Below are 15,206 nucleotides of genomic sequence, written 5' to 3' on the forward strand. Positions count from 1 at the left end.
CTTGCCATCCTCAACCACAATCATAAATTTGGCTGCAATCCAATTCATATTGCCATTCTTGTGCAGCATAGCATAACAAACTTGTAATGCACTATTCCGCATGCAATATCCGAAGTGGATTGCGATGGAAATAAATTTCTTAAATGGTCCCATATGGCCAAAGTTCTATATAGAAGTTGTTCTATTAGGCGCAAATCCACAGAATATGATATAAACACTTCTTCAAATAGTTTCAAATTTCAAGTTTCAACTCTGTTGTTAGCACATTCAAAGCCACTTTTGAAACACACATCATCCTTGAATGGTTGGATCAGATTGTAATGACAAAAAATATAGCAGAGATTAGAGTAAAATAGAGAATGAACTTCTCGTATGCAATATATTAGGCAACACGAAAATTAACTTGGGTTTGGGTTTTCCAGACTATGGAGGGGAAAAGCTCAGAGCGGTCTATCAAAAACCATTTTATGCCAAAAAATTTGTCCAATTTTAAAGAACAAATGAAAACAAGAAAAGTGAAGATTAGAATTTATTGCGCTATAAACTCGTAGAGACAAATATACATAAAATTTTCAGAAGAAGTGAGCACTATAAGTGGTCCTAACACACAAAAAACATGTGAATAATCAATCATCTTTCATGTAAAAAGCCCCACCGTTTATGTGGTACCATATAACTTCAAGTAATCTCATAGTTGAAATATTTCTTCATCCAGATATATCCATTATCACACGGTAATCCATCACCAATATGACTATAGTCGTCCCTCACGTCGTGTACACCTTAAGTTTCATGACATAAAACCTTGATAGTTATCAAATTCTTGGTTGCTTGATTGACATCACCGACAAATTACATCATCTGATGATTATTAGCTAAGCGCCATGAAATACGAAAAATGCCACCAACTCCAAGAAATCGCACAAGTTCCTGGCAAGTATAGTATAACCGACATGTGGGTCTCAAACCCACTCTCCTCAGCTAATACAATGTTGACAGAGGTTTTCCAACCGTAATATTGTACATTTCTCAATGTTCTTCTCTGCTCAACTTAGTCTTAGACTTTTCTACACTAAGTTTTCCATTTGTGTACAAAATGATGAAACGGTACTCTTCTGTGCCCCCATTAACAAGTCTATAAGTTCCCCTCTTTAAAATCAATCCTACTTTCCATATCTACCTACATCTCTTTTTAGATTCAACCATATTTTCCGGGATAAGCATTTCTGATCTGGCCACTCTAAGGTTCAACATGAAGGTCAGTCCAACCACTTCAGCATTTGGGAATGACAAGCTATATGAAGTTATATCACTAACTTTTATTTTTTGGTGCAGTTTCTAGGTTGGATGCACCGTAAGATGATGCAAAACAACACAGAGCCAGTGAAGTATTAAATCATCGGTAACTTCCTTGAAGAAAACTTGTTCCAACTTTGTCAAATTCATAACAGATTGGAACTTTACTTTTTCCTACATCCTCTTTTCTCAATTCATTGCTTAAAAAGAAGTTGAACGAAAACTTGTATCATCACAGTTCATATATGAGGTAATCAACCTTTCTTTTTATTTTTTGAAATGATCAACCTTTCTTATTTCTAAGGTCCGTTCACTCCTCAAGACTCCCCCAATTTCCATCCTCCACGAGTGGTCTACGAGAGATGCCAATTCTCTGCAGATGCGTAGATAAATTTTTGAATATGAATACACACACATGTATTAAAACAATTATGAATGTAATACATGACAATGATGTTGTAACATATGACAATGACGTTACCATTGCTTAATCCTCATTATGAACAAATTTTCCAAATTCTTTTTATGTTTCATTTTTTCTTTGATTACAATTGTGAATAAACTTTTGGCACCTGCGATATGAGGTCAGTTTAAAATATTGTAAAGTCCAAATTTTTTTTAAAAGAAATATTATTATAATAAATTTAATGCTTATAATATAAACTAAAAATCAAATAAATTATTTCTATAATTGCAAAAAAATAGTAAACTAAGTTTTTAAGAAAGTCTATTAGATAATATATTTATAAAATCAGTTTTTTTTTTAATCTAAATTTTGAAAGAAACCAATTTGTTCGATTTTGTTAATTTTAAAACTGATGCAAACTGTAATTGACTAAAAACTGACCCAAACCGAAGGTTGGTTTGGTTTGGTTTATGGCTTTCTGCTCAAGATACACACTATAAAAGGCCATGGAATCCAACTCACACTAGATGCAGAAGATAAACGCTTTCTCTCTAAATAGTCAGATTACACAGTAAACCGGCCAACTGTAAACTTACTCAAGGTCATGGCTGACAACAAGAAATGTCAGCTCTTTCTTGAGGTCTTTCAACAATTTAACAACATCTGCACGGGCCTTCCAATCTGACAGGTATATACTTTTAAGAATTAAAAAGGGAATTGATAGATCAATAAAAAAGATGTTGCTCAAAGCACCCTCTGTAAAACTAAGCAGGAAGAATAAAACTTGCGCAATTTTAGCCAAATGAATCTGGTTTTTAGTCAAATGAATCTGGTTTTAGGAATTTTACTAATGTGTGAAGAAATAAATATGATAAAGCCTTTTGATCGATGCTAGCATTTCTGGTAAATGGAACAGAAAGTGATACTCTTTTCAATGATGACATGATGATCATTCTACTGCTCCCCAAACTGTAAAAAAGATTAGGCCCTCAAAACAAGAAAAAGAATCCACATTTATAAGTTGAACTCACAGGAAAGGGAAGGCCATGGGGATGAGGGTTTTAATTAAGAGATTGTGAAGAAAACAATAAACAGTTCACTGTCAACAGTTAATTATCTTAATGGTTATCTGAAAACACTAGCTTCTAAATTCTGGAATAGATATGCACTTGTAATGCTAATTGACAATTAGGAGACAAATGAAAAACAGTACATTCGTGATTCGACACATGATCTCACACAACAGAGAATGCAATATAAAGGATCAGAAAAAGAGGCTCGTCTTCATACCTAGTCCAGCAAGAGGCTCGTCCAACACCAATAGTTTAGGAGTTTGCACCTGGGGAAAAAAGGATAGCATATACAAATTATAAACTAATAGGGACAAGCCTTGGCACAGCAATAGTGCTGCTCCATTGTTGCATGGAGACCAACTGCCACAGTTAGGAGCTGCTAAAACAGCCTCAACGCTTGCAGGTGTAAGGCTGCATGTATCAAATTCTTCCTAGTTTATATGATGATGAAAGCATCATACAGTGGTTCTCTTTAATAAGCTAAAGCTACAAAATGGCTGCACACAGAAACCCAACTATTCTAAAGTACAAACCATATCGAGTACAATCAAGAAAATACAGAATCTCACCAGCTGAATTGCTAAAGCAAGCCTGCGTTTGTATCCACCACTTAGAGATTGAGGATCTTTGTCCAATGAGATTCCAGTTAGACCAACCTAATTGTCTCATGCATGAAATAGCTGGTCAGAATTATGTATGCATTAAGAAGGTGGGTGTGAAAAGTCCATGGCACATGCTCAAATGAATGTGTTTTCACTTTGTTAAATTCGACATACTGAAGTCATAACTTTTTGGAGTCTCGAAGCAAGAACCTCCCTCAATTGAAGGCCACCTCGTTGTCTTGGCCAAGCGAATATTATTTCATCAAGAATGCTGTCTGCAACAAAATATCTAGCCCAATATAATCATCTCAGGGACCACATCAGAAACACAAAAGTATGAGAAAACAAGGACACAAGATGAAAATTTGAGACCAGGAAAAAGTTGATAAATACAACAGACAGAACACTTAATATCATAAACGGCTCTTCACGGACATTTGAAATTCAGGTCTCAAACATGTGAAACAAGCGCACTTGCTTACAAACCAAAATTAAATAAAGTAATAAATAAATCTTCTACACCACTAAAATGAAAAGAAAAGGTCCTCTAATTTATCTTACTGAACAAAAAGTGCATATTTAAAGATAAATAACGGAAAATGGCAGTCAAAGGAATTGAGAGGTATATCAAATATTATTGTTTCTATTTCAAAGTCGAAACACCATGTTAAACAACAAAGATAATTAATAGTGTCGTGGAAGTTCTTTTTTTAAGAAGCATAAATAAAAGAAAAGAAACTTGAACACTAAAGAAGAAAAGTTAGTGCATGTGATGCTAATACCTTTCTGGAAACTGGAAGACGATACCAACTCTTCCTGAGTGTAACATTTCAGGAGAATGATTTGGATGGCCATCGTCGCCATATCTTTGAACGTAGATGGAGCCCGATGTTGGTTTACTCAACCCAGCAATTAGCTGTTTGGGAAAACAGCTTAACACAGAGAATCAATAAATTCAAAAGACCAGCTTAAACGAAACATGGTTTTAAATGAATATATGAACCTGCAAAAGAGTAGTTTTTCCACTTCCACTTTGTCCAAAGATCAATCCAAAACTACATGAATGCATGACAAGTCACAAGTTAATAAAGATATCTCTTACACTTTCATGTATAAAAATCTAGCCGCAAAATCTAGAAATGGTGATATACATGTATCATTAAACAAGAAAAATAACCACAGATCCAACCAATATAGTAACCTTAAATATATATCCACATAAAAAACTAAAGATTAGCATGGGATAAAGCTCAGTTAAGAACGGAAGCCTGTATAGAGTGGATAACAAGTTAGAAATCATGGGCTGACTCATGAGTCATGACAATACCGGTCCATAAGGCTCTTCATGATAGTATGAGTGTTGGTTCCAAAAAAATTTCAATTTGATTCAATATTACTTGCCCAACTAAAGCAACAACATTAAAAAGCAAAGAAAGTTTCTACAATTAAAATACCTTTTCTCTGGAAGGGAGAAACTAATTCTGTTCAACAGATCAATCTTGGTGCCTGGAGGTCGATAACTGACATCCTTTATCTGGGAGGGAGCCACAGCAGAATCAAAGCGTTTAACTACAGTTATCTTCTTCAATGCATAAAAACTCAATTAAGAATAGAAAATACCAGAAAAAACAGGAAAAAAAGGATTGATGAAGCCTATAATAGAGTCGAACTGATACGGATATAAAAATTGATAATAACCCAATCTTAATGGATCAACAATTGAAGGATTGGGCCACAAAAGGAATACTACATCAAGACCAAGCCCTTCCTCAAAATCAGATGGTCTCAAGTGCTGAAGCCTCAAAAGTAGGGGAAGAAGAGAACCAAAGAGAAATCACAGAAGCTTCGAGAGTGTGCAAAGTGCCTGCATGAATGAAGGATTATGTGACCAAGAAAGACCACGCGGTTGAGCGTCAACAAGCTAACCGCCTGTGCAACCGCACTACCGATTGAGAATCTTTTTTGTTGCTTAATTATTATCTTAGAGGGTATAAATAATGTAAAAAAGACCATCGGGGTTTTTTTTATCGAGAATTATATGAGTAAATTGTAAAGAGTTTGGCACGGACTTGAAGTGTGCGAATTTTGATCGTATTGCTGGTGCTCTCGTTGAACTCTTTCTGGCAACAATGCGAAACGAAGAGGTGGCAGAAGCTATGAAGCAAATCGAGGCCAATTTCAAATCACACTCTGAAACTCAATTGGCCTACTACAATAAAATGCTCGAGCAGCATATGACTTCCATGGACCTTCGTTTTTGGCCAGATGCATCAAAAATTTGAAGAGTTTTCTGGGGAAAAATCTGAGCCTCCAAAAGGATCTCAGGTTGTGGTTAACCGATATAAAGAGGGGTCTGCTCTGGGATTTGCCTCTTACCTCAAGCATTTAAAAATTGAATTGCCCAAGTTTAATGGTGAAAATTCTCATGCCATGTTATGTACGATTGAAAAGTATTTTTCGATACGCTTCATCCCAGGACAGATCCATCTTCAGATGGTGGCCTTCAATCTTGAAGGTGAAGCAGCTTCTTGGTATCAGTGGTTAGATTGTAATGGAGCTCTTACTGATTGGGATCGTTTTGTATCAGCAGTGAAAGAACGCTTTGGTTCTTCTATCTATGATGATCCGTTCGGTCGAATTGTAAAGTTGGTGCAAACAGGACGTGTTGCCAAATTTCATGCTGATTTCGAGAATTTGATGAACCAAATCGTCAACGTTTCTGAGTCCATGTTCTTGAATTTTTTAATTCAGGGCTTAAAGCAAGAAATCCGAAGGGAGTTTCTCCTCGTCCCTCCGGCGACCCTCCAGGAAGCTATGGCTAAAGCTCAACTATATGAAGAAAGGAACGATGATCTTCGTGGCCGTTTCCAACATGATTATATCATAATCCATACAGGCAGCCCAATGGTATCCCGTACTACAACACCTTCTCTTCACCGTGAGGGGATGACTCGTCATCCTGATGGGGCTCCTCGGCTCCACAATAGTCAGACAAGCCCTGCTCCAAAGATTCCCATTAAGCGCTGAACTCCAGCTGAGATCCAGGACAAAGGGGAGAGAGGGCTCTGTTTCAGCTGCGATGAAAAATATAGTCTTAATCATCGTTGCAAAAACAGAGTTATGATTCTTTTAGGCGATGAAACCATTGGCGATGGATATGATGGCTTCAACCAAGAAAATTCTTATGAATAATTTTCCAGGATCGAAGAAGAAACAAAGGTCAGTCTGCATACTCTTACTAATACTCCTTATCCTCGCATATTTCGTATTACAGCTACCCATCACCAAGAACCGGTGGTAGTGTTGATTGATACTGGAAGCCACAATAATTTTATTCAAGAAGGGTTGGTAAATCGATTAGGCATTCCCTGCTTCGCTACTAAACATTTTCGTGTTTTTATGGGTGAATGGCCAACATTTGTGGCGTGATAAAATGTGCTCGCAAGTTTCTCTAATTTTGCAGGGCCATGAGTTTCACATTGACCTATATGTCCTTCCGATTTGGGGGTTGGATTTGGTACTTGGCATGCAATGGTTACGCACCTTGGGTCCGTGCTTCGTGCTAACATGACCATGAAGCACTTACAATGGAGTTTTCTTGGAACAATAAGCAGATTTGTCTCAGTGGAAATCAAATTTCCAATCCAGATATTGTCTCTTATAATCAATTGTGCACGTTACTCAACAAAGGTTCTTGCACTACTTTTCTTACATTGATTGAGGCTGCTACAACTAAGGAAATGGATATCGAGTCCCAGCATATTCCTATTGTTGGCAGGAAGCTTCTGGAAACTTATTCGGCAGTATTTTATGAGCCAAAATCTCTTCCTCCGCACAGATCAGTGGACCGCCGTATTCATCTATTACCATGGTCTGCTCCGATAAATATTTGTCCTTATCGTTACCCCTATTTCCAAAAGGATGCAATCGAAAAATTGGTACAAGAGTTGCTTGCCTCTGGCTTTATACGACCTAGCACCAGCTCGTACTCATCCCCAGTATTACTAGTCAAGAAAAAAAATGGTTCATGGAGATTCTGTGTTGATTACCGTGCCTTCAACGCACTCACGATCAGGGATCGTTTTCCAATTCCAACAATTGATGAATTATTTGTTGAATTAGGTGTAGCTCGAGTTTTTTCTAAGCTGGACTTGCGGGCTGGGTATCACCAAATCCGGATGGATTCTAGGGACATTCACAAGATAGCTTTTCGGACTCATGGGGATCATTATGAATTCGCTGTTGTGCCATTCGGTTTATCAAATGCACCCTCTACATTCCAATCTGCTATGAATCGGGCTTTTAGCTCTTATTTGCACCGTTTTGTTATCATATTCTTCGATGATATCCTTATCTACAGTCAGTCAGAGGATGAACATCTCGTACACTTACAAAAGGTTCTCGAGTGTATTCTTAATCAGAAATTCTTTGCGAAGAAAAGCAAATGTCCATTTTTTCAAAGCACCATTTATTATTTGGGACATTCGGTGACGGCAGGGATGGTCATGGCCGATCCAGGAAAAATTGAAGTCATGACACAGTGGCCCAAACACAAGACATTTAAACAACTTCGTGGGTTTCGGGCATCACGGGGTACTACCGTCTCTGTGTGCAACATTATGCCACTATAGCAAAACCCTCACCGATTTACTTAAGAAGAATGATTTCCAATGGTCCAATGAAGCTTCTGTTGCTTTTGAAGAGTTAAAGGATCAACAATTAAAGGATTGGGTCACCAAAGGAATACTACATCAAGACCAAGCCCATCCTCAAAATCAGATGGTCTCAAGTGCCGAAGCCTCAAAAGTGGGGGAAGAAGAGAACCAAAGAGAAATCAAAGAAGCTTCGAGAGTGCGCAAAGTGCCTGCATGGATGAAGGATTACTACACCTAGAAGGACCACGCAGTTGAGCGTCAACAAGCTAACCGCTTACGCAACCGCACTACCGATTGGGAATCTTTTCTGTTGCTTAATTATTATCTTAGGGTATAAATAATGTAAAAAAGACCATCGTGATTTTTTTTATCGAGAATTATATGAGTAAATTGTAAGGAGTTTGGCACATACTCGAAGTGTTCGAATTTCGATCTTACTGCGAACAATCTGTTCCAGTTTTACAAATTCACCGAGGAGACCGACTGAATTAGCAAATTGTATTTTAATAATACACACCTAAGAGAACGAAAATTCTAACGCCTAAACCTTTATCCAAGGAAAATTTTCCCATAGTCGTTGTGTTGAATTCACAGTTCGACTCAAGGGAAAGAGCTATTGCTACGGCCTGTATCAAGATTTGATACGGAAATCTAACTTCACAAAGAGTACAAATTAAGGAACATTCGATGGCGATCTTTTATCAGATTATATAAAGTAATTAATTGCTGCCAAAGTCAAAACTGGTACCATTAATCTGCATAATCCCTTAGGAGATAGTAGGGTAAAGCAAGGAAGGAAAAGGGAACTCCGGTGCTTACCTCGAAGCATGAACAATCGCAGGAAATTCTGTGAGCTCGAAATGCCACTGAATTTGAACTGCAGCCAAATCAAACATGAATAACGATGAAAACAATCAAATGAAAACTGAGTAGTAAACCTGAAGCGAGAAGAAGACGACGAGGATCCAATAGGTGATAGGAGGCAACCAAATGCAGACGACAATGGGATTCTGACAATCGCCATTGGAGAACACGATCAGGTCGTGTTTTAAGATTTATCCTCTTCAATTTGTTTGGCACTCTCTCGGATTCATTGTTTTTGTTTTTTTATTAAATCTCGTGTATATGTTTATTAAATATTTTATATGTTTATTAAATATTTTATATGTTTATCTTTAATAAATATTAATAACATTTAATATATTTAATCTTTAATTAATTGAACGAGTTTAAATTTTTTTGGAAAATAATTTTTTTCCTTAACGCAACAATCGACGTCTCTTTTGGCAAGATTTCGCATGTCTAAGAGTTTGATGAAAATATTTGGAAATGGTTAAATAGATTTAAAATTTTGATTTTTATTTATGAGACTGGTCAATCGTATCTATATTTAATTTGACATAAAAAATAATATTTTTATAAATTAATTTGACTTTTTGTTTATTTTCATTATTCTTAATTAATTTTCAATCAGAAACTTGATTTTTCTAAAGATTTTAACAAAATATCGGGAAATGGACTACACTGAGCCTAATATTGACTCGATCCGCTAGTCGCCCAGACGGCCATATATGTGAGCCAGCTTTTGTGGTTGTTGGGTTAACTGCAGCATGGAAAATCTAAGAAAGAAGGTTTTGCTTACCTCCAATGGAGATGAAATCTCTCTCAACATTGCCCGTCATTTACTTCAGCGCGGTTGCAGGTACGCCATTAATTCTTCTTCTTCTTTCTCCTGTTTGTTGCTCTGATTTCACGGGATCGATCTAGGCTAGTTTTGATGGGGGACGATGGGCAATTGAGGAGAGCAGTGGAGAAGATAGAGGTGTCCTTAGATGGCCGCCGTGATGCGGTAGAGGTGGTGGGGTTGGATATGAAAGAAGAGAAAGCAGCGATTTTTGAAGAAGCTGTCGGCACGGCCAAGGGAATCTTGGGAAGTTTGGATGCTTTCGTCAATTGCTATTCCTATGAAGGTAAAGCACTCTATGCCTTTCTGCACGTGCTCTCTATTGAATTTGTCACTTTTTCGGTTAGTAGCATTTTTCTTTTGCGACATGGTGTTACGCCATGAGTAATTAATTAACGAGATCTCTAGTTCAAAAAGCTTGTGGTGTGGATCGATTGAAGTTTTTGCTGATCATTTTGCTCTGCTTTGCCATTTGGATTTATTCCCTTTTGATGATGTTTTTTTTTTTGGGGGGTTAGAAAAATACCTTCTTTGTTCTTTATATGGTTGTTAAAATCTGTCATCTGAGATGCAATCTATGTAACTTGTGCGGATTCCAACTTTCTGTTTAGTCCGTTTTTCGTGCTGATTGGTCTTTAAGAGCCTGTAGTATTACAAGCGTGGCTTCGACAGCTTGCCTCAATCTTAAATCTTAGTCGCACCTTCTATTTCATTGGAAAAAAACCATCTTTAGTTTTCTAATCAAGTTTTGCAACGAAGTCTTCGAGGGTTTCATTTTCCTAATGTTTGGTTTCTGTCGTACCTCTAACGAGGAGGTTTCATATTCACATCTATCCACGTTTTTTATGTCTATACCTTGCAAGAACATGTGGTAGATGTAAACAATAGTTGTGTTGGATGGTCCTTATTTTCAATTAGGCGGCGCTGTATTCACATGTGTGCTAGTAAGAAAGTACAAGAGTATCGACTTATTACTTTGAATGAANGTCAACTCATTTTTTTCATTGTGTTCATTGGTTGTGGTGATTACTGATTTCTTTATTAATTTTGTGTCTCAATATAGCTACCTGAAGAATTCATTCTGTTCTTTACAATGCTAAAAATTTACTTTACAAATGATGGGCAGGCATCAGCAATGGAGATTGGGAAGCATCAGATAAGAGTAAATGCAATTGCTCGTGGCTTGCATCTTGACGATGAGTACCCTACTTCAGTTGGGAAGGAAAGGGCGCAGAAATTGGTAAAGGAAGCCACGCCCTTACATCGGTGGCTTGACGTTGAGAAAGACTTGGCTTCAACTGTTATTTATTTGATAAGTGATGGGTCAAGGTACATGACCGGCACAACTATATACGTCGATGGTGGCCAGTCTTTGGTTAGGCCTCGGATGCGATCCTACATGTGAAGTTTATAGTCTAATATATTAAGTTTTATTAATTTATTTGAGCTTCATTTCATGCAATCATGGCATGTAAATCGTAACTTATGTATAAATCTTGTGCCGAGGAACCCTAATGACTGTATTCAAGATATATTGAATTTCATATGTTTTGGTCGAGGTAAACTGTGAGAAGAGTGGGAAGAAGCATGTGCAAAATTAGAATACTGCAGAACTAACGGACTGTTTTTCAAAGTAGCCTTGTCGCCGTAGCAACTTTGCAGACGAGAAGTTGTAAAATTCTTCCTTAAAAATACGTCAATCGGGGGAAGTCCCCGGGATTCTCATCCCATTTAAGTTGTACATTCTGACGAAGTAGGACAACTAGGTTGCATAATTGTTTGATGTGAAATGTGAATCGCGTTAAACTTTAGGCACACTGTAGGCGATGCATTTTAGGTTGAGTTTGGTAGATGGATGGATGGAAGCTTGCGCAATTATTGACCAAGAGAGTGTCAAGTTCAAATCTTGATTAATTAATCAACACACCTGCACTATGACCTATCAACTCTTCTTCTTTAGTAACCATGTGATTGAGAAAGTTGGCCCCCGATTCAAAATACTAATTAAAATCATTACACCAACCAAATATAATTATTTATTAACAAAAGTTGCTACAGTAACATAATAATAATAATAATAATAATAATAATAATAATAATAACAACAATAATAATTTGATAATAAATATGAAAGACGTACACGTATCAAGTTGAAAACTGCTCGAATAAGTTTAAAAAATAAATTGAATACAAATTCATCCGTTTAATCTGATGGATCGGATAAGAAAAGTAATCAATTTGATTTTATTTTTTTATTGTTACAATTTACGGTGTGAAATGAATTGTTACATACTCTCTTGCAATAAAGTGTGTCCGACAACATATAATGACTACATTTTTAAATGACCTTGTAAGTTATTTAGTTGTAATCGGTTTGTGAATTGTTATCGACAAAATTTTGTTGTATTGTAATAATTAATTAATCAGCATAAAGAAAAAACCACGTTTTGTAAAAAGTAGGGGCTGCGGGAGCCTTAGTCTACGGACAGAGAATTGTAGTCCTTGTCGAAGCCTCTAGTCTAGTTTACCAGAATTAGCAATCATCAAACACCTAGGGCGGCCGGCCCAACACATTGAGCTCATATTCGTGAAACAAGCCAGTCAATCACATTTTTCCAAATCTAAAATTTTACCATTCTATGAAACTTCTTGGTGGCTGGAGATCATTTGACCATGCCTCTATATATACATGTTCACATTTTGTTCATCAATTTTACACTAATGCTGAATATTTATCATTCGATACCAAGAGCTCTTGCCCCCAACATGATCAACTCTTCTCACTCGTTATTCAATTCACCATACAGTAACGCTAACTGGGATGGATTTATGCAGTTCAACGAGGACATTATTTCATCCGATATAACATAGTCAAAATCGGATACAACACACGCTGAGAAGCTTGGCGACAAGAATAAATATTAACCATTTCTAAAGAACACGAGCAGTACAAAAAACAAAATTAAAAAGACAAGATATGCTTTTGAAACACAAAGTCGAGTTGACATACTTGATGATGGCTATAGGTGGAGAAAGTATGGACAAAAAAGTAGTCAAAAACAACAAATTTCTCAGGTATATCACACAATGTATTTCAGTAATTTTTCAGGACAAATTATGCACGATTTTAGCAAAGGTGTTTAAAGCTTACAACTATGTTATGCTGCACGCAGAAGCTACTATAGATGTACTCACCAGCTACTATAGATGTACTCACCAAGGATGCAATGTGAAGAAGCAAGTACAGCGGCTATCGATAGATGAGGGCATTGTTGTCACAAGCTATGAAGGACTTCACCAGCATCCAGTTCAAAAGCATGATGACGATTTTGAACAAATTCTCAATTAGATGCACATTTATCCTCCTCGTCGATCCCACTTTGCAACCCTTTTAGTTATACCATCTAGCAAGATATGTACTCACATTAATGTACACTCATACATAAGTACACATCTTTGATAATTTCATGTAGCCCAAGTTACTCATAGTTGGGAGACTAGTAAAAACTGTGATCAATCATCGCAAATTCCGCCAACAATACATCATCTTACTTCAGGCTTCTGTCACAACATTCACATTTGTAATATGTACGATTCATGAAATGAACATGAATTGTAGCACCACTGCAAGTGAGGATCTGATCAATCTTTTTGTTAAAGTAGAGACCCGAATGAGCTTTTAATATTTAATTGTTTTCCTCAGCTGAACAATCCAGTTTAAACAAATGCATCAACAATAATTTAGAACATCATAACGAGAGAAAAGAAAACTATGACAATTTATCACAAACCGACTCGAGGGTTCTAACATCAGCTGATCAGGGGAAGAGGCACCAAGCCTTTGATGATTCAGAAGTCAGCATAACAGTTAGACAAACATGGATCACTTGTAGATCGAACACCAACACTTATTTCGATTCATAAATAATGTCCGTTTTTTGAAATGAGACAACAATTAACTGAGTATCCTATAAATCATAACAAAGATGCAATCGCAAACACCAAACACAACCTGCATCACTCAGATTTTATACATGACAATCATTGTTTTTTGTTAGAATCAATCATTTTAAGGGGAGTATGTGTCTATTATCAAACCACCATTGATTGACAATGACTAACATAAGAAGCAAGTTTGCATGATAATTCCACCAAGCAGCAACTGTACAACAAATTCTTGAGAAAAAAAGTAACTAATAACTCCAACTATTCAGAATTCCACCTTCAAAATACATTATAAGCAGTAGATACATGAAGGAAAAAACAAAGGATCAATTACTCTAGAACAAATGTACACAGATATGTTCAAAAATTTTCATATGGAGTCACACTTCAACCATGCTCAGCCTCCTAGATATCAAGAAGCTCTAGTGCTTGTTCTCTTGGGAATGTCTTTCTCAGGTATCTCCTTCGGTCTTGCCTTCTCCATTTCACTTCATTACGTCACGCATAGGTATAAGATTTTTTTTTTTTTTATTGAAATTTTAATTTAATAATAATTAATAAAAAATTAGTGAGATATCATAATGTAATTTGAGAGAAGTAATATTGATAATAAATTATGGCAATTTTGAGAAAAATATTGGTGTAGGGGCAATTTGAGAAACAAAAATGTTGTCCTCTAGATGACAAATTCTTTTATATAATAGTATAGATATATTTTATTTTTATCATAAAAATAAAGTAGGGGAGGGTATTTTCTAAAAGAAAATCATAGTATATATTTACATATATTGGCTATATGGCACAATGGTATTGAATCACATGATTTTATTAGAAGAACTAATATTGACGGTTGGAATATATCTACGTGACTATAATTGATTTAACAAAATTTATAGGACTAAAAAATGTCACACTTCTATATATACATACAAAATTGACATTTTGCCTTTATTTAATACAATATTTTCAGCAAATATAGAATTTAAATTTAGAAAATTAGTAATAACATTCGATTGAAATAAATGAATGAGATTATATTATTGGATAATATTAGAGTGTGAGGATAAATTATAAATTAATCATATGAGATTTGTTAAATAAATTTAAGTAATCATTATCATGGATTTTCGTCAAAAATTTATTCGTACCCACTTTATTTGTACTGCTATGGATATAGAGTTTTTCGGTTGGGTCGACACAAAAAAAATAATAAAAAAAACATTGATTTGAAATAAATGTTGCAAATTTTAAAAATCAATAGAATGATTTTTGAAATGATTTCATGTCAAAAAATAATTAATTGGAATTCGAAATTAATTATCAAATAAAGTTGCTCAAACAAACTAATGTATTTATTATTGTTAATTTTAAATCTCTAACTTCAAATACATCTATCCAAATGTATACAAATTATCCTAAACTTTGTTTTGCATGCAGTGTTAGTTTGAGGTTTTCGATCCAACCAAAACCAAAATGCGTTATAATATTTTTCCCTCTTTAAGTATTTTCATCGATTTTGAAAGATTGTCATCGATTTTTAAGTAT

General features: G+C 35.8%; 2 protein-coding genes and 1 long non-coding RNA gene across 3 annotated transcripts; 2 read left to right on the forward strand and 1 right to left on the reverse strand.

Annotated features, from left to right (window-relative positions):
• Positions 1-392: 392 nt before the first annotated feature.
• LOC140970024 (ABC transporter I family member 11, chloroplastic) lies at positions 393-9,136 on the reverse strand. The gene is made up of 10 exons (XM_073431572.1): positions 8,971-9,136; positions 8,852-8,909; positions 4,832-4,911; positions 4,381-4,432; positions 4,160-4,293; positions 3,552-3,666; positions 3,345-3,431; positions 2,993-3,041; positions 2,299-2,383; positions 393-1,669 (listed from the first exon to the last, which is right to left on the reverse strand). Exons 1-10 carry the CDS (start codon positions 9,054-9,056, stop codon positions 1,564-1,566), a joined length of 852 nt encoding a protein of 283 aa, XP_073287673.1. The 5' UTR covers positions 9,057-9,136; the 3' UTR covers positions 393-1,563.
• Positions 9,137-9,538: 402 nt separating this feature from the next.
• On the forward strand, positions 9,539-11,260 carry LOC140970025 (uncharacterized). The gene is made up of 3 exons (XM_073431573.1): positions 9,539-9,734; positions 9,800-10,094; positions 10,780-11,260. Exons 1-3 carry the CDS (start codon positions 9,643-9,645, stop codon positions 11,119-11,121), a joined length of 729 nt encoding a protein of 242 aa, XP_073287674.1. The 5' UTR covers positions 9,539-9,642; the 3' UTR covers positions 11,122-11,260.
• A 1,208-nt stretch (positions 11,261-12,468) lies between these two features.
• Positions 12,469-13,362, forward strand: LOC140970026 (uncharacterized). The gene is made up of 2 exons (XR_012174049.1): positions 12,469-12,586; positions 12,938-13,362. It is a non-coding gene; the product is annotated as an uncharacterized lncRNA (long non-coding RNA).
• Positions 13,363-15,206: the final 1,844 nt, after the last annotated feature.

This window comes from Primulina huaijiensis, unplaced genomic scaffold, assembly GCF_012295235.1.
Source record: "Primulina huaijiensis isolate GDHJ02 unplaced genomic scaffold, ASM1229523v2 scaffold43293, whole genome shotgun sequence".
Classification (NCBI taxonomy): domain Eukaryota; kingdom Viridiplantae; phylum Streptophyta; class Magnoliopsida; order Lamiales; family Gesneriaceae; genus Primulina; species Primulina huaijiensis.

Excerpts from the sequence above, each read along its gene's own strand:
- LOC140970025 (XM_073431573.1), top strand. The coding sequence starts at position 9,643 with ATGGAAAATCTAAGAAAGAAGGTTTTGCTTACCTCCAATGGAGATGAA. Across the intron at positions 9,735-9,799 it reads TTACTTCAGCGCGGTTGCAG|GCTAGTTTTGATGGGGGACG; the intron begins GTACGCCATTAA and ends GGATCGATCTAG. Across the intron at positions 10,095-10,779 it reads TTTTGCGACATGGTGTTACG|CTACCTGAAGAATTCATTCT; the intron begins CCATGAGTAATT and ends GTCTCAATATAG.
- LOC140970024 (XM_073431572.1), bottom strand. The coding sequence starts at position 9,056 with ATGGCGATTGTCAGAATCCCATTGTCGTCTGCATTTGGTTGCCTCCTA. Across the intron at positions 4,912-8,851 it reads GCGATTGTTCATGCTTCGAG|ATAAAGGATGTCAGTTATCG; the intron begins GTAAGCACCGGA and ends GCTCCCTCCCAG. Across the intron at positions 4,433-4,831 it reads TTCTCCCTTCCAGAGAAAAG|TTTTGGATTGATCTTTGGAC; the intron begins GTATTTTAATTG and ends GCATTCATGTAG.